General features: G+C 41.7%; 1 protein-coding gene across 3 annotated transcripts in view; it reads right to left on the reverse strand.

Annotated features, from left to right (window-relative positions):
• Wdr70 (WD repeat domain 70) overlaps window positions 1-18,986 on the reverse strand; it is a 239,873-nt gene that overhangs the window by 169,636 nt on the left and 51,251 nt on the right. For all 3 annotated transcript variants that reach the window (NM_001013909.1, XM_039101944.2, XM_063281520.1), the window contains 2 exons: window positions 16,834-16,967; window positions 7,834-7,987 (listed from right to left, as the gene is read on the reverse strand). In NM_001013909.1, the coding sequence (NP_001013931.1) occupies window positions 7,834-7,987; window positions 16,834-16,967 (288 nt within the window). The remainder of the gene's footprint in view (window positions 1-7,833; window positions 7,988-16,833; window positions 16,968-18,986) is intronic.

Consider the following 18,986-nt stretch of genomic DNA (forward strand, 5'->3'; position numbering starts at 1 on the left):
CAAGAAGCAAATGGCACCCCTTCCACTTTGCTTAGAAACCTCTGCAGCCATGGGCCAAAATTCAGCAGTCTTAGGCTTTGATTCAGTGTGCAAATTACTCTGTGTAGCTTCAGGGATAGTAAAGTTCCTTGACATAAATTCCACCTCACACTCAGTTTTTTTTGCCAGGAATCCTAAAATATGTCTGCCTGCCTGCCTGCCTGTCTGTCTGTCAGTCAGTCTGGCTGGCTGGTTGTCGTTTTTGAAAAGCAATCTTGCTATATTGCCTAAGCTGGCCAAATTTACAGATCCTGCCATCTCAGCATTTTCAAATAGCTGGAATTATAAAAATGCAACACCACATCAGGCTTCAGGGATCATTTTTAAATGTTCTCCTGTGAAGGCTAAATCCAAAAATCATAATCGCTCTTTCCTATGGTCCTGTACCATAACTTACTCAGGTAATTAACCTTTTGTATCCAAGAGTTCATATCTACAGTCAAGAGAAGTGAAGACTCTTGGGAGACATTGAGAACTCTCCCTACAACAAAAGCTATAGATGTGGTAATTCCAAAACTATGTTCTATGTATACCAGATGAGTAGACACACGTATGATGTTGGAAGCCAAACTCCTCACTGCTGGAGAAGTGAATTATAAATATTGAACTAAGAAAGGATGTGAGATTTGATTAGAATCAGATCTGTCCACATGAATTTATGGTTTTTAATATATTTTATTCTGTTTGCCTCCCTGCTTGGTCTGTCTTCTGCATATGAGAGAAAGGGACAATCCAGTGACAATGAATACATCTAGTACCCAGATCTTGATTTCTATTAAGAACCCCTTATTAAAAGTGGCCATGGGGGCTGAGGGCAAACCACAGAGAGATGGCTCAACAGCTCAGAGCACTTGCTGGGTTCTAGCCTCAGCACCCACTGGACGCTCACAAACTAGAAACCGTAATTGCAGTTCCAGGGGATCTAATGCCCTCTTCTGGCCTTTGCGGGCACCTGGCACACACATGGTGCACAGATGTACATGCAAGCAATAAAACTTTTAAAATATATTAAAAATGAATCAATAAGTAAACGTAGTCATGAATACAGGGCCTGGCGATGCCACACCTTTAACACTATTACGTGATGAGCAAACATGATGAGTAGATCTCTGAGTTTGAGGCCAGATGAGTTCCAGAAAAACTACACAGTGATTCTCTCCCTCTCCCTCTCCCCCTTCAACCTCCCTCACTCTCTCTCTGTGTCTCTCTATCTCTCTCCCTCTTCCACTTCAACTCCCCCGCCCCAAAATAAAGATAAAGAAAATATCAACGAGTCCCTGGAGACACAAAGAATAACAGAACAGGAAAAGTACTAGAACACTCTTTTGCACCAGAGTGTTAAGAAAGCAATCCAGATTCCCCAAAATGATACAGATACATCAAAAGGTCAGAATCTAGCATTAGAGTATCTGTTAGATAAAAAAAAAACTTTGGCTAACAAAATAAAATGAATCGCAACATTCATGAAATCATTATGTGTATGTTTGCCAGGCACTGGCTTTCAGGATAGCCAGGGCTACACAGAAAAAGGCTGCCTTGAAAAACCAATTAAAGCCAGGTGATGGTATGTGTGCCTTTAATCCCAGCACTGGAGAGGCAGAAACAGGGTGACCTCTGTGAATTTGAGGCCAGTGTGATGTACAGAGCTAGTTCTAGGATAGCCAAGGCTATACAAAGAAACCCTGCCCCGCCCTCAAAAAAAAAAAAAAAGAAAACAAAACAGAAGGAAGCCAGATGTGGTGGTGCGTGCTTTCAATACCAGCCTTGGGAGACAGAGGCAGGGGGAATCTCTGGGTTTGAGGCCAGCCTGGTCTACGAAGTGAATTCCAGAACAGTCAGAGCTACACAGTGAAACTCCATCTCAAAACAAAACAGAAAGGAAAGAAGGAAAAAAGGAGGGAATGAAGGAAGTAAGGAAAGAAAGGAGGGAGGGAGGGAGGAAGGGAGGGAGGGAGGGAGGGAGGGAGGGAGGGAAGGAGGGAAGGAGGGAAGGAAGGAAGGAAGGAAGGAAGGAAGGAAGGAAGGAAGGAAGGAAGTTAGTTAGTTAGTTCGGGTTCTCATTCTCTTCTTCCCGGAAGGAATAATCCTTAGCTGACACTGAGAAATGTTACTAATAAGTCAGAAGGTTATGGTGGAATCACGTCCTCTGTCATCTCAACATACTGGAACCTGTACACCTCTCCTCTCACTTCACCTAGGACCAAACCACCCACAGGATAGTTGACAATACTTTATCTATGTAGCCAAAAACGTTTTTCCTATAAAGATGCTGCCCCGAGGACAGACTGGTGCCACATTTTTGCAGATCTGAACATTCAGTGTTAGGGGGTGCATTCAATAACCTATTCTTGCTCAACCGAGACAGGGTTCGTATGGTCCGTGCAACAATTCATGAACCCCAACAGTTCACAGTTCAGTCTAGCATGTATGAGCTCCTCATTCTATCCCAGCATCACAAAAGGATTGCACTTAAAAAAAAAAAAAACTGCTTAAGGAAATAAAAATACATCCAGAATTCACAGTTATTTTAATAAATAGTTAAAAAAAATTTACATCTTAGGGAAAATAATTTACTACTAAAAAAACATGACTAATGTATTTGCTCTCCAAGTAATAAGGATAATTATTTGGAGTGGCTAGGCATCAAGGATGACCGCCTGTGCACTTAAAAATAAATACAATCCCTTCGATAGCTCAGCTAGTAGAGAACAGTAGAAAAAATAAAATAAAAATAAATATGGCTTTTATAACATTCCTTCCCTACAGTTATTATAACTCTTCTACCCCCCACAATGGAAGTCCACTCGTAGAAAGAAAATCTCTCCCTAAAAGGTTCAAACATTCAAACATTCAGAATCCACTGATCCAACCCTCTTCAGTTTAGTCATATAATAAGGAAACAAATGGCACAGACTTGCTTTTCTGTGGAAAGCAATTGAAGCCAATATTGGAAAGAAGTGAGACCCTGGATGAATTTATACAAGAAAATTAATGATGAGGTTATATGACTACTTCAGTAAGTATTCACTTATTAAAAAACCTATTAAAACACCTTTGAATTTAGCTCTATAAAAGTTTATTGGTAAGAAGTTCTGATTTACTGAATTGTATTGGCTTAACGGTCACACATTTCTAGGCTCAAGGCCAAGAAGTCCCATATGAACACCAAGTACAATGTGTGCTAAAGAGCTGAAAGCAACAGGAAAATGTTCTGACTCTAAGAAATGTGCTCAAGTTCTGGTTTAGAATAAATGTATTTCATTATTCTATGACCACAGTTGTTACAAGACTGCTTTTGAAAGGTTTAAATATTAATTATAAAATTGTTTTTGATTGTTCTTGTGCTGGTTATCTGAACCTGCAAGGGTAACATTCCATTTTCCTAGACAAACAGCCAATGTAGCTCGTAAACTCAAACACAGAACATGATCGGTTTCCAAGACGAGGTCTCTCTGTAGTCCAGACTGGCCCCAAACTCATGTCCTCCACTTGCTGGGACTGTAAGCACGCACCATCACAAAACCTGATTTTCAAAAGTATTTCCTGGGGAAACCCAACAGGCATCAGACAAAACTCGTGTCCTATGGCTGAAGGAAGTGGTGCTGTCTGCCCCGCTGTTAGGGCTTCAACCACACAGCACGACACAGTTGCGAACCTCCTAAAATCAGACACTGTGGTCACCCACAAGAAATCACACAGGACTGGGCCCATTAACACTCCCTCAAGGGGCACACTAGCTGCACGAAGCCCGGGCATGCCTGAGCATGTGTGAGCAGTTCAGAGCTTCTTGGGAAGGAGAACTTTTCCTTGAAAGCGTGACCTCTGATAAATTGTCCATTATCCTGTAACCTCTCACCTACGCCCCAAACTAAACTCACTGGCTCACCACGCTAGCTGTGGGTGGACCCTCCTCTCTGGTCTGTTCTTGGTGCCCTCCCTACCTGTAGAGAGGGTCACTTACTCACATCTCCCAGGAAAGGCTCCATGCACTCCCTCTCAGCCCTGAGGTAAGCATACATGACTTCTCAACTGTAAAACACACAAAACATGGCTCCAAGACTTAAGTGAGATCAACACTCTGACATAAGAAGTATTTTTCAGATTCATAAGATAAAAACAGACATTAAAATTAAAGACAGGAACCAGATGTAGATCTCTCCTGAGACACAGCCAGAATACAGCAAATACATAGGCGAATGCCAGCAGCAAACCACTGAACTGAGAATAGGACCCCCATTGAAGGAATCAGAGAAAGAACTGGAAGAGCTTGAAGGGGCTCGAGACCCCATATGTACAACAATGCCAAGCAACCAGAGCTTCCAGGGACTAAGCCACTACCTAAAGACTATACATGGACTGACCCTGGACTCTGACCTCATAGGTAGCAATGAATATCCTAGTAAGAGCACCAGTGGAAGGGGAAGCCCTGGGTCCTGCTAAGACTGAACCCCCAGTGAACGGGATTGTTGGGGGGAGGGCGGCAATGGGGGGAGGATGGGGAGGGGAACACCCATAAGGAAGGGGAGGGGGAGGGGGATGTTGGCCCGGAAACCAGGAAAGGGAATAACAATTGAAATGTAAATAAGAAATACTCAAGTTAATAAAGATGGAGAAAAAAATTAAAACTTTAACAGCAACTGGATTTGAGTAGAATTACAAATAATTTGGGGGTTTTTCCATTTTTCTATAGTTGACAGGAATTACTGTTAGACACATGTTAAACGTTATTCATAAAGGTTCAAGTGTACTTACTGTTTTCTAAGTATTGTTACAGTAGTAATGGGGATTGTTTATATACCCCTTAAGTGCTTTTTGATGTCTGTTATAATATGGGCTCCTTCTGTAGCCCTAGCTGACCTGGAACACACTATGAGAGCTGGCAGTCCTCAACCTTGCTGCAATGCTCTAGATTCCCAAGTGCTGGACTACAGCTATGTGGCACCATGCCTAGCTTTATAACCCTGGACATACTCTTCAAATACATACATATATATACATATACATATATATGTATATTATATATATGATTTATATGTAATAAGCAGAGAAATGATGCAAAAAATAGCAGAAACAAAATAAAACCCTGTGTGTGATGGTTCATGGCTGTAACCAATTCCCATGAGGCTGAGTCAGACTTTGAGGCCTGTGGGAACTACAGACAAAAGTAGCCATTAAGATGGCTCAGCATGTAAAGATGTCAACAGCAATGCCTGACAATGTGAGTCTGATCCCATAGATAGAAAAGAATCAGTTCCCAAATCTGCCCTTTGACCTCCACACACATGCAGTGTGCGCTGTATGTACAAACTTTGTTCTCATTCTCTCTCTCTCTCTCTTTCTCTTTCTTTCTCTCTCTCTGTCTCTCTCTCTCTCTCTCACACACACACACACACGCGTGCGCACACACACATACACACAGAAATCTTTAAAAATAAATTTAATAAAATAAAATTTAACACTGAACTAGAATAACCTGCTCATACTTAAGTATATAATATTTTACCAAGATACATCTGCATATAAAACCACAATCTACTATTTCTCTAGGAACCAGGAAGGGGCTTAAAAAATATTTTTTGAGTATCCTATGAAACCTGTTACCTTCAAATAATACAAACCAAAGACAATGAGATCAGTAATATTTCTAGACAAATAAGCAGTCAGTGAATAGAGAAAGTAAAAGATAATACGGTAGGATAAGGTAGGCTATAGTGCACAGCTACATATACAGTATATTTTTAGTACATACAACTATCAGTTAGTTAACATTTTGATGTCCTATACTAAATGTTGTTGTTTAGGCTGTCATCATAAGCACAATTTCAAACTGCAGGGCTAAGGAATCAGCCGAGTCAATAATGTTCCCGCCATCTTCAGGTCCAGAGCCCTAGCTACTGCATTTCCTTACTGCTATTAACCCCGATGGCTGTCCTTACGTGTGCATGTGTGTTACAATGAACATGTGCAGGTCACAGCACTGTGTTTACTACTTGTTTCTCTCCTTCCACCATGTGGGTCACAGGGACTGAACTCAGGAGTTCAGGCACAGCGGCAAGCACATTTACCAGGGGTCATGGTTTGAATGAAAACTCCCATAGGCCCACAGGGAGCAGTGCAACTAGGAGGTGTGGCCTTGTTGGAGTGGGTGTGACACTGTTGGAGAAAGTGTGTCACTGAGGGTAGGGTTTGATCTCAGATGCTCAAGTCAGGCTCTGTGTGGTACTCTTCCTGCTCTCTGTCAATCCAGATATAGAATTCTCAGCTATATCCACTAGACGATAACGGACTAAACCTCTGAACTGTAAACCAGCCACAATTAAATGTTTTCCTTTCAAGAGTTGCCATGGTCATAGTATCTCTTCACAGCAATGAAACCCTAATGGTAACACTTCCTGAGCCATCTTTTTGCAGGGTAATGATTTTAAAACACTAGATAAATTCATTTTTGAAAAGAATGGTCAAGTAACCACTGTAGTCTAAGTACAAAATTAATATTTAAATTATATTGAAATATTTTGAAAATCATCACACACTCAGGATTCAGTAGTAATCTACCAATAAACAAAAGACTGTGATCCTACACTATAGGCAGGCATTACTACAGGTTCAACATGGGGCAATCTGAAAGAACACTGTGTCAATTGAATCTAACAATTCACCTAGAGCAATTAAAATAGGTTACAGCCAATTTTCCTCATTCGAGTGTTATGATGCTGAATAAGCATATAAATGGAGTCTGAGAGCCTGTGGTCATACTTCAACCAATGTGATAGTGCTGTGTTTAAGAACACCTTGTTTAATTTACGTTGCTGATTCATTAACACTGGATTCATAATCAATGACAATTTCATTTGTACCTAAATATAGCTTGGCTAACACATACATTGTCTTTATTATACATACCACACACGTGTACTGGAGAACACTAGACAGTAGCATGGCTCTTTCCCTCATGTTAGGGAGTCGTTTTAAATAGCAAAATCATCAACCAAAAGCAAGCAGGGAACATGATATAAAATAGAGAATATTTATGAACCCTGATTACAATCCCAGTTCTGAAACAGGAAATAAAAGATAGTGTTGTCTTGTTCAGATTCAGATTTTGGCTGCTCTTTGTAAACACACATTCATATACAATCATGAAGGTACAGTGAGTATTGATCTGGAGTTATAAAACGTTTAAGCAAATAGATGAACTCAGAGCAAATACAGAACTCAAAATTACAATATGAGTTATATTAAACTAATTCCATAAAGACCACCATTTTGGAAGAAGGGTCACCGTAAACAAGTAGACGACAGAGCAAAGACGTGAAGCAGAGTGAGAGGGGGCATATAAACGCACACGATGGGCAGGGTCTGGGGAAGAAAGGGGCCAAAGGACCATGGGCTTCATGCTCCAACTGTAGCCATCTGAGGGAAGCCTGGTGACACTGTCCTAAGCAGAGCCTCCCAAAGAACCCACACAACTGTGAGAAGCAGCAAAGTATTACTCACTTAACATACTAACTTTTAGGAAGAATTATTACATGACCACTGAAACTAATAGTTTATCAATGTGCTGACCAGATAGGATAGGATGCTGTCACCCCACACTCAGAAAGCTGAGGTGGGCCCAGCATGGAGAAGAGGGGAGGAGGAGGAGGATGACGATGACGATGAGGAGAGGCAGGGAATGAGGGATGGAGTAAAGGAGGAAGGAGAGGGAGGGAGAAGATGGAGTGAAGAGGAAGACAATGGGGGGGAGAAAAGGTGTGTTGAACTCGAATCGATTAAAGCACCACCCACACTTACCTTGGTGTTGGCCATGTCGACGATATACTGGTCTCCCTTTATACACTCCATGACTTCAAAACCATCTCTGTCAATTACCTTGGCCTGTGAGCTTCCAGAAACAACCAGAATCATGTCTCCTGTGTTACTGTACTGTAACGACTTGATCTGATGGCTATACAAAAGAAAAAACAAGAGAGTCTAGTGAAACAGAGGGGTTTGGTTTTTTAATGATTTTGCTACATTTAGCATAGTGAGGGAAAATGTTATACAACTATAAAATTAATAATTCCAGAAGCACGAAATGACCCTCCCATATTCCACAGCAATTTACCAAAACCTTCAATTTACCTTTACACTTCTAATCCAACCAACTCTTGAATATCCTAGCTCTTTTCCAATAAGCTCGTCTGCATAATTTTAAAAGCTGTATCTTGTCTGTTAACCACAATTTTTTTTTTTAAGAAAAAAGAAATGAGGGTGTCTTCTGTGCACAACTAGATACACTGAACGTCTTCTATTTTAGCAAATGCAGGATGGAGTTTAAGCATTTCACTGAGGCCAATCATGAGAGGCTCTGTCAGCCTCACCCACAGATTGCCTGGGAACAGGGCCTATCACCATCTCAGCTACGGTCACAAAGATATACAAAATCTCATGTCTAGAATCCATGTATATGCAAATAGTCTAAAGTCAGAAAAACTGGGCTTCTCAATTGTTTTACCACAGACTTTTCAGGTAAGTGACAGCCAATCTTTTTAGTTACTTGCATACTGAAGAAATATGTATAATTTAAAGGGGGGGCCGGTTTACAGCTAGTTTAATTATACATGATTTCTGTTGGTTCCTCTTTGTTTTGATACTGTACTCCAAATTCAAGAGCCTGACTCTTCAGCTCCCCAAATGCAGATTAGAGGTATGTGCCATCACATCCAATTCAAAGAGTCACTCCTTACATGTATGCATATGTGCCTGTGTAAATGTATGGTGTGTGTGCGCGCGCGTGTGTGTGTGTGCGTGTGTGTGTGCGCACGTGTGTGCGCACCAGTGTAGGCCAGAAGACAGTATTTGAGTCCTTTAGAGCTGGAGTTACAGGCAGCTGTGAGTTGACCGATGCTGGCCTCTGGAAGGACGGGGGTGCTCTTAGCTGTTGAACCACCTCTGCAGCCCCCACATTCAGCTTAAACAATTCATGATTCTAAGAAAAAACAGTGAACTATAAGTTGTCATAGAATCTGAAAACTTAGGATTGTAATTCTTATTTAAAAAAATCTAACCTCAGAGATAAAGAAAGTTACCAAGGGACTGGTGATTTAGCTCAGTGGTAGAGCGCTTACCTAGGAAGCGCAAGGCCCTGGGTTCGGTCCCCAGCTCCGAAAAAAAGAACCAAAAAAAAAAGAAAGTTATCAAAATGAATAGGTTAAGTCTTTTACCATCTTATCTCCCTCTGCAAATTTATATGTTAGTAGATAAAGTCTTTAGCAGGCAATCAGATATAAATGAGGTGAACTTTACTCATTAAAGAATAGATTTCTAGGGGTTGGGGATTTAGCTCAGTGGTAGAGCACTTGCCTAGCAAGCTCAAGGCCCTGGGTTCGGTCCCCAGCTCCGGAAAAAAAAAAAAAAAAGAATAGATTTCTCCAAGTAAGATTTTGAAATGGGGGTGGTAGACATATTCAAGACTGAGTTCTATCCCCAGCACTATACAAGTTACGGCGGGACAGAAGCTGCATCCCCATGAGCAGTGAAAGAGAGAGGGAGTCCAAATAAGAAACATTACTCCATTCTAAAGAGAAAGAGGCCAGAAACATTGATTGTGTGCAGGGAATATGAAAGAATGCCTGAAAGTGAAGAGACAAGCCCACAGCTCTCAGAAGCCTCAAACCCAATTGTGAATCTGCTAAGACCGTGATTCCTCAGGTGGATCTGGAGTGTAGAGAAATCCAATTTCGTCACTCTACATGGTTCAGAAGGCAGCAGCCTGGTAACATTTTGAGAGACAACTTTTTCATTAAAACCTGAGCTACCTGGACAGGCTACACGGCTTACCAGGTACAGGTACTTGCTGCCAAGCCTGAGTCCTGAGTTCATCTAGTAGCAAGTTATCCTCTGACCTCTACGCATGTCATAGAGTGTGTGGGTATGCACACACGCACACACACAAGTAAATGTAATAAAAAAAAAAAGAGCAACCTTGATGTCCTGAGAAGAGGTGACCGCCACAAACCAAAAGATGACAGAAAATGTGGTTCAGTCAGAAAAATAAGTGATGCACACATATTCACATACATCACACATGTACGCACACGCACACACACACACACACACACACACACACACACGCACACACACACAAAACTAAAGTAATGTGTGACCATAGGAGGCATTTTACCTCAAAGTCCATCATTACCATGTAGAAGAACACACAGAAGTGATGCTCTAAGCCACACACATGCCTGTGGGAAACAAGCCTAGAAAAGCAGAGTCCTACCTAAGGTCAGTATCTCTAAGGAAGAAAGTACCACTGGACACAAGGCACACTTTGTAAAGTACTAGGAATGGGACCCTTAAGTAGGTTCTACCCTGGATCACAAAATTTAAATGTCCTTCCTTAGAAGGTACTTCCTGGACTTATACATTTATTCATAAGATATAAAATCATTTGTTTGACTCCTACATATTAATTGTTCATTTATTTTCTCAGCTCTAAATCCATCCTTCAACGTCTGCTCTGTAAAAATGGATCTGAGTACAGAAAATGCTTTTTCTTTACTGACTGGCATTTGTTAGACTGGACTGTAAAGTTTTATCAGAAGGGCTTTAGAAAGACACTGGAGGAAATGTCTAGTATGCTCCTCTTGACGAACCCATGTATGGACATAGCTTTTCCAGGGTCCCCCTCAGAAACATGTGCAATGTTCTCCACATCAGGTTCCTGGAGTGCATTTGTTCCTACAGCCATTTCCTCAGACAGCATCAGAGCAGCATGACTGGTAAGAGAGATTTCTGGAAAGTTCTACCATCACAGAACCAGAGCCACCTCTCTTCAGCCAGTGATTCACAGCATGCCGTTTCAGAGAAGGTCTGGATCTCAATGCCAAAGGCTCCTCTTTGAACATTATACATCAGTCCCAAAGACAGAGGACACTGCGTGTGTGTGCTTGAATATTCTTTACAGTTCTCTTTTTACCAATCAGTCTCTGAACTTCTATTATAGTCAGCAATCTTATTAAAGTGTTTCTGCTTAAATTACATCACATTTCTACACCCTACTAAGACTCTGACAGATCAAATTTTAGGCAATCAATCAGGAACTGAGAAAATTAGTGTCTATTTAGACCAATTGGGGTTTTTATATATAAACAAAACACATCAGATCTTGGATAATTAGACAGTTCAGAGTGTTCAACAAAGATCTTTGAGTAAGACTGTGAGAGCGTGAGGCTGGAGAGATGGCTCAGCGGTTAGCAGCACTGACTGCTCTTCCAGAGGTCCTGAGTTCAACTCCCAGCAACCACATGGTGGCTCACAACCATCTGTAATGGGATCTGATGTTCCTTTCTGGTGCGTCTGAAGACAGGTACAGTGTATTCAAACACATAAAATAAAATAAACCTTTAAAAAAAAAAAAGATTGTGCGAGCTTGCTGGCGTGGAAGACAAATCTGTTACTAGCACTTCCGTTGGGAAGTGTTGATTTTCTTCAATCGTGCTAAGAGCGCTGGTCTTGTACACTATCACCGTTTTCTGGCGATGAATTTCTGTTTTCAAAGGGGAGTTAAAAATCTTAAAAATAGCAAAATTTAAGGTAGAAGCAGGCAACAAAAAGAGAGTGATCCCATCTCTCTGGAGGCTCCACCTAACTCTGTGCATTCGGAGGGAGGAGACCTACATTCCCAGCAGTCGCACCAGCACCTCTTTGCTTGTCAGCTAGAAAGGAAAATGTTAACACTCGTGTGCTCTCTGAAACCCACTTTGCCAACGCTCAGACGAAAGCATTCAGTACCAACCTCATCATTTCTGACCCACTTTGCTCTTAATTCTGCTAGCCACAGAGTTAAAAGGATGGGATTAGGAGTCATTAGACACAGTACTAAGGAGTATCAAAGGGCTTGTTCAAGGGGTATAGTACATCTGCTCCTCAAATTCCTGCCTATACAACTAAGATTCCGATCAAAGAGAGGAGAGAGAAAGCCAATCTGACGGTAAACTAGAGTCATGAGGAAGTGAATGTTCTCAGGAGTAACTCTGACACCAGAGGATGGCTTAGTAGCGTTGCTCAATTCTTTCTGTGAAGTTATTCACAGGGCAAAGTGGAAGAATATGAGAGTGAGGGGAGTGGGAAGGTGAAGATTGAGGATCCTTTTAAGTACCTTTTGCCTGGCTAGCAAAACAAGCTGGGACATGCAAGACAGATAAACACAGCTGTCCGGGGCTGTCACTTGGGGCTCATGAGCCAAGGTGCCCGGCTGGAGTGAGAAGTGCACCGGAATGTGAGTCAGAAGTCGAGAGATCCAAACCCTCACTCTGCTAACTGGCTGTATGATGAGCTAGCTTCTGCTTCTGGTCTTCTTATTTTATAGAAAATTCAGGGATAGGAACAGGTGCTAGGACTAGACAAAGTGGTTCCTGAGCCACACTATGCACATGCTACCTGGGTAAGTCTGCTGAGTTCTGGTTTTCCCCACCAAATAAGGAGAATAACACTTAACTTACAGAATTGCGATAAGGGTTGTAAAAACTATATTACACAGTGGAGCTGAAGAGATGGTTCAGTGCTTAAAAGCACTCTCTGATCTTCCAGTAAACCTGGGTTCAGTTCCCAGCATCTGCATGGCTCCTTACAACCATCTATAATGCAAATTCTAGGGGAACCAATGACCTCTTCTGGCCTCTACAAGCATTGAGTGCATGTGGCACACATGCAGACAAAACACCCAAATATACTAAAAATCAAACCAACAGTGTCAGTTAACCCAGACACCTGGGAGCTCCCAGAGATTAAGCCACCAACCAGAGAGCAACCATGGGCTGGTCTGAAGCCCCCAGCACATATGTAGCAAAGGACGGCCTTGTCTGGCCTCAGTGGGAGAGGATGTGTCTAATCCTGTAGAGACGTGATGCCCCAGGGAAGCACCCTCTCAGAGGCAAAGGGGAGGAGGGATGGGGTGAAGAACTCTGGAAGGGGAGGACTGGGGGTGGGGGAGGGGTGGCAACATTCAAAATGTAAATAAATAAATGTTGAGAATAAAACTTAACTTATAGACTGAGATAAGAATTGAAAAATATTATACACCAGAACTGTAGAAATGGCTCAGAGGTTAGGAACACTTGTTTACTCTTTGAAGAAGGTTCCCAGCAACTACATGCCAGGTCACAACCATCAGTAACTGCAATTCCAATGGATCTGACACCCTCATTGGCCTCAAACACACACTTGATCCATAACATACATACAAGCGAATAACTATATACTAAAATAACATTTGGTCTAAATAATAATAATAGTAGTAGTAGTAATAGTAGTAGTAGTAGTAATATACATAAAAGTACCTACTAGAGACCTTGAAACAGGTAGTTACCAGTACTCTTTTCTAATCCCCAAAGAATAAGATCATACCTATCATATTACAGCTGAAGTCTAATCACCCATTCGGTTCCCAGGAAGGACTGACTCAAGGGACAGTGCAGTTAGCAAAATCTACAGGTGCTCAGGTCTCTCACAGGCAAGGTTTTCAAACATCTTTCCTTAATCTGCAGTTGATTTAATCTGTGGATATGGAACCTGTAGATATAGAGGGTTTATGGACCCAACATGTGTTATGTAGTGTTGGGAACAGGCCAGGGTAGTAAGAGAGGTGTGGGACAACCACAGGTTTCTATAGCATGGTGTCAACAAACACCAATGTACGCCAGGCCAGATTATCTTCAGCTGCTCCAAGGAATCTTAAAGGGCAGATTCACAACTCAAAAACGAAAGGTTTCAATGGCAGGCCAAAGTCCAACTGCCATACTGTTATTAACTAAAGGATGCCTCTTCATTAAATTTCTAATTGGCAAAAAAGAAGGACTGGTCATTAATACATTGAGTGCTAGAATCAGGGGCTGGAATAATGACTCAACAAAGTTAAGACAGTGAAACTGAATGGAATATACACTCTCCTGTATTTCATTTTTTAAAATGCATTAGGGCTGAAGAGATGGTTCAGCAATTAAGAATGCAAATTCCTCTCCCTGTACATGTAACATAATTCACAACTGCCTGTAGCTCCGCCCCAGGATGTCTGACACCCTCTTCTGGCCTCCGTGGGCTCCTACACTCACACAAGCACACCCTGGAAACTATATGTCCAATATTCACTAGTTATCTGCAGTGACTGTCACAGAGGGTAGGGAACATAAAGAATACTTTCCATAGCACCAGAGGTTCTACTGCCCTGCTGTCTAAATGTCAAGAGCAGATCACTAGATAACCTATCCTGGGGTGTGCTCAGAAGAAGAAATGCAGAGCAGAAGTAAAGACAGAATAACCCAGCGATAATGGGTTCGAATGGGAGGTACCGTATGACTCATACAAGCTTCCCATAGACTCAGACCAGTATAAAAGTTACGGCCAATAGTCTGCCTAAAGTCAGCGATATTCCAAGACAACAAACATAGTGAGAATCTGTATTGTCCTCAATAATAAACTTTATTTCAGAAGTTTTAGTCACTTTTCCATAAATAAAATTTCTAAAGTTAGTTTATTAAAAATGTTTTGAGAATCAGTAAGACCTTGTCATTTAAGCACAGAATGACAGACAGACAATGAATCAGCTTATAAATTCATATAAGGTCATATCAAAAATATTACTGGAAGGTTTCCAGTGGATAAATCTGGACAATTTAAAGATCAAAAAAAAATGGCTGCAACTAATTAAAACCCGTGAAAATAAGTTTTCATAAGTAGTACTGAAAGTATAAAACTCAAAGAAAAAGAAAAATGGATGGACCAATACTGTACACTGCTTCTATTGCTGTGACAAAACACCATGATACGGCAACTTACAAAAAAAAAAAACCTGTTTAACTGGGCTAGTGGTTTCAGAGGGTCAGAGGTCACGATGGCACAGCACAAATTGAAAAATTACATCTTAATTCACAAGCAGAGTGAGCGGGGAAAATGTGGGCTTTTGAAGTCTCGTTCCAACTCCCAGTGACACAACACCTCCAAAGGCCACATCTCCTAGTCCTTCTCGAACAGTTCCTTCATCTGAAGACCAAGTATTCAAACATATGAGTCTATATAGGGGCCATTCCATTCAAATGACCACAACCAGTAAGAGTAATATCTCACTTGTTATCGCTACCCTTGAGCTGAAGTAGATACGGTGAAATTACCAAGCACTCCCAGGGCCTCTGAAGGAAGCGTGTGTTTCCCAGTACCCAACAGCATCTGTCAGTAAGGAAACCTCTTCTTTGAAAGAATGCCACAGGCAAAATGGCAGGTTTAGAAAACTGCTTGTAGTGAGAATGTTGGTTCATTAGAAACACAGAAATGTTATGTGAACATGTTTCTGTTTGATCCCACGGGTGGGATAGAGGACTGCTTCAGACTGTCCACAACAGCTCTCTATGAGCTTTGGCAGGGGTGTGGTTTTGCTAGGTGAAGAGAGTTTACGAGATTCTAGGGACATTTGAGAAGACATAAAAATGCCAAAGCTGCAGGAGGCTGCGGCTCCCCCTGGTGAGCAAAGAGAGAAATTGCGCATCCTGACGATGAAGACTGATTTGCCCCAAGGAACTCTGATTTGCCCCAAGGAACTTGAATGCCTTAATTAGAAAGTAGTCTAAAGAGACCTACACCCCACTTTCTCTCTAACCTTTCTCCCCTACCTAGTGTTGGGGTTGGGAGGGATGGGGGGCATGGAGAAAGGTGGTAGATATAAAAGTACACCGACAACCACCAATATATATGCCTCAATGAGATCAATAACCCATGTAGCTAACATCAATGAGTAATAAGTTCATCAAAAAAAAGAACTGTTATATATTTATACAGTATTTCTCCACAAAGGTCCTGCTAAGTGAAGTATAAAAAAGTCCACTTTACAATGAAGTAATTCCTTCATTAGTATCAGCAATACCAATCTAATGTAGGAATCTACCAGTACATGGCAATCAGTGTGGTAGAGTATAAAGCATAATCAAGTCTTTACTCTTCTCTGAAAACACTGGGAGGAGACAAAACAGTAAAGTGATAGCACAGGGCAGCATGCTAGACGCCCATACACAGTCAGAAAAAGAAACAGCTACGGGAAGCACCATGCCAAGCCATTTTGGTGTGAGGCTAACTGGCCATACAGGACAAAGCGGCAGGGACCACAGCTTGGATAAGGATTCAGTGCATGCCCCAGGCAAAAACACATTATCTCAGAAGACAATCTCAGAAGACAAAAGCAGGGTCATTTCTATGACTTCAGGGCCAACCTGATCTACATGGTGAGTTTCAATGCAGCCAGGACTACATGGAAAGACCCTGTCTCAAAAGACAACCAAAACACCACCATTTATCCAGCCTTGTTTACTCGAATGTTTTAAAGTAAAGCAAGGAAGAAACAAGTTCTAAATAGATGTATTTAAAAAAATAAACAAATGATAGAAAATGCCTTTAAAACAGGTCAAGGGCCAGCAGAGGGCTCAGTGGGTAAAGGTGCCTGTTGCCAAGCCTGAAGGTTGTGCTAGGTCCCCAGGACCCTATGATGAACACACACATAACACATGCACATACACATGGAAATGATATATGTGTATAGAGTGTGAATAATACATAAAACGTGTATTTTATATGTATGTCACATATGTATGTAACATATGTGTCACTGAAGCTAAGGAAAAGAATGTATGGTTTATTTTCATTTAATAATGATATAATTCATATAAATTAAGTGTTATTCATTATTGACTGAGTTCCAATGATAAGAGCATTACCTCCAAATATAAAAACCAAAGCTAAGCATGGAGCGGTGAATTAAATACATACCATTCACAAGGCTGAAGAGATCGAAATGCCTTGAAAGAAGCATCCATTCCAGCAAAGTCCCAAAACTTAACATCATAGTCATATCCTCCAGTGACCAGACGGGCACCCGAGGGGTCCAAACCCAAAGCAGAAACCTGTCCAAAACAAACAAATGCACGCTCATAGACGGAGGAGTAACCACAACAGTCTCCACTTCTAGCCCCCAGTACCACTGTCAGACAGGCACAGCAAACGTGGACCAGCAGCTGTCTACTTCTGAAAGGTGGTGGTGAATAACAGCCCCCAGACTGCTTCACTTTACTGCATTATTTATCTTGAAATAAAGAAAAGACATTGTTATCTATGTGTGTGTGGTGTTGCCGTTTGTTGTGCGTTTGTCTCTGTGTCTGCATGTGCAAGTGTTAGAGACAAGCAGATTCCTGGGATTTACTGGCCAACCACGCTAGCCAAATCAATGGGCTTCAGGTTTAGTAAGGGAAGAAAAAGAGCACCTGAGGAAGACATTTAATGTCTGTTCCAAGCTTCTACGTGCATACACATATATGTGTACCTGCACATGTGAACCAGTACACACATGCACATGTACACTTACACACATGAAAACTTTATATAACTCATTGGGTATGGCGGCACATGCCTTTAATCCCAATACTCAGGAGACAGAGGCAGGTGGATCCCTTGAGTTCCTGGATAGTCAGAGCTACGTAGTGAGAGTCTGTCTCAAAAAACGAGAAAGAAGGAAGGAAGGAAGGAAGGAAGGAAGGAAGGAAGGAAGGAAGGAAGGAAGGAAGGAAGGAAAGAAGGAAGGAAGGAAGGAAGGAAGGAAAGAAGGAAGGAAGGAAGGAAGGAAGGAAGGAAGGAAGGCAGGCAGGCAGGCAGGCAGGCAGGCAGGCAGGCAGGCAGGCAGGCAGGCAGGCAAACCTTATATAATTCAAACAATGAGACTGTGCAATAAATATGAGATAAATCTTCTTCTGTCATGAAAGAACAATAGAGTAAAGTTCTAAGTTTACTGTGCTACTGAAGCCAAAAGGACAAGAGGATAGGGTTTGTCACTGAGATTTTTTCAAGGTGGCCATGGTGGTTTTGTTCTAAGAAGCTATTTCCTTGTTTGGGGGATTGGGGATGGTTTGGACAGTACTTAGATTTTGTTTTATTTCTGCTTTGTTTTAAGCAATGTCTCAGTAGGTAGACCTAATGGAACTCAGCCTGAGATGTTCCTCCCTCCTCCCGCCCCTGCCTCACCGCGCCAGGATTACAGGCACGCACTCCCACGCCTGCCTTCAAACTGATGCTTTCAGCACTAGGATTCAGACAGCAGGACCGCTGCCAATGCTTGTAAACTTCATTAAAATTATTAAAGCGTTAGCCCAAAGAAACCAAAGGATACGAAAAGTCTGGAAGACAGAAAACACAATTCAGTGGGGACAAACAATCTGCCCCAGTTAGAGAATGTGTCCTTCCACGAGCTAAATCTCCACAAGCCCACAACCCCTGGGCTTCCAAGAGTTAAAAGACACAGAAAGTTTAACTAATTTTCCAGTGTATTTTAATCACAGATATGTCAACATATTGTATCAAACAGACACTAATATTGTAAACATATTATTGAGGAAATAATTATTTTTTAATTTAATTCTCATAAAATACAGAAACAGTTATCAAATTATTTGGGATGATGGTCTAAAGTATTTTGACCAATGTACAATGAATCAAGTAATTTAAGCTTTCTTCCCCCCCACCCCGAGCTGAGGACCGAACCCAGGGCCTTGTGCTTGCTAGGCAAGCGCTCTACCACTGAGCTAAATCCCCAACCCTAATTTAAGCTTTCTGTTTTAGCTTTCTACCCCCAGAGCCATGTTTTATTTATTTTCCTTATTTTCTTGAGATTACAAGAGAATTGCAACATTTTTCCTTTCCCTCTCCTCCCTCCAAAACCTCCCATCTCACTTCCTACTCTCCTTCAGACCGTGGCCTTTCTTCACTAGCTGCTGTTGCATACATGTATGTTTACGTATATGCAAACAACTCCCTGGACCCACGCCCTCTTCCTCACTAACTGTTACTGCATTCCTATGTGTTCCTTTCAACCCAGCCTGAGATCAGGCCCTAGCATCTTCAGCTTCAGCTCCCTCCCTCCCTCACACTTTAAA

The sequence above is a fragment of the Rattus norvegicus genome, chromosome 2 (genome assembly GCF_036323735.1).
Source record: "Rattus norvegicus strain BN/NHsdMcwi chromosome 2, GRCr8, whole genome shotgun sequence".
NCBI lineage: Eukaryota > Metazoa > Chordata > Mammalia > Rodentia > Muridae > Rattus > Rattus norvegicus.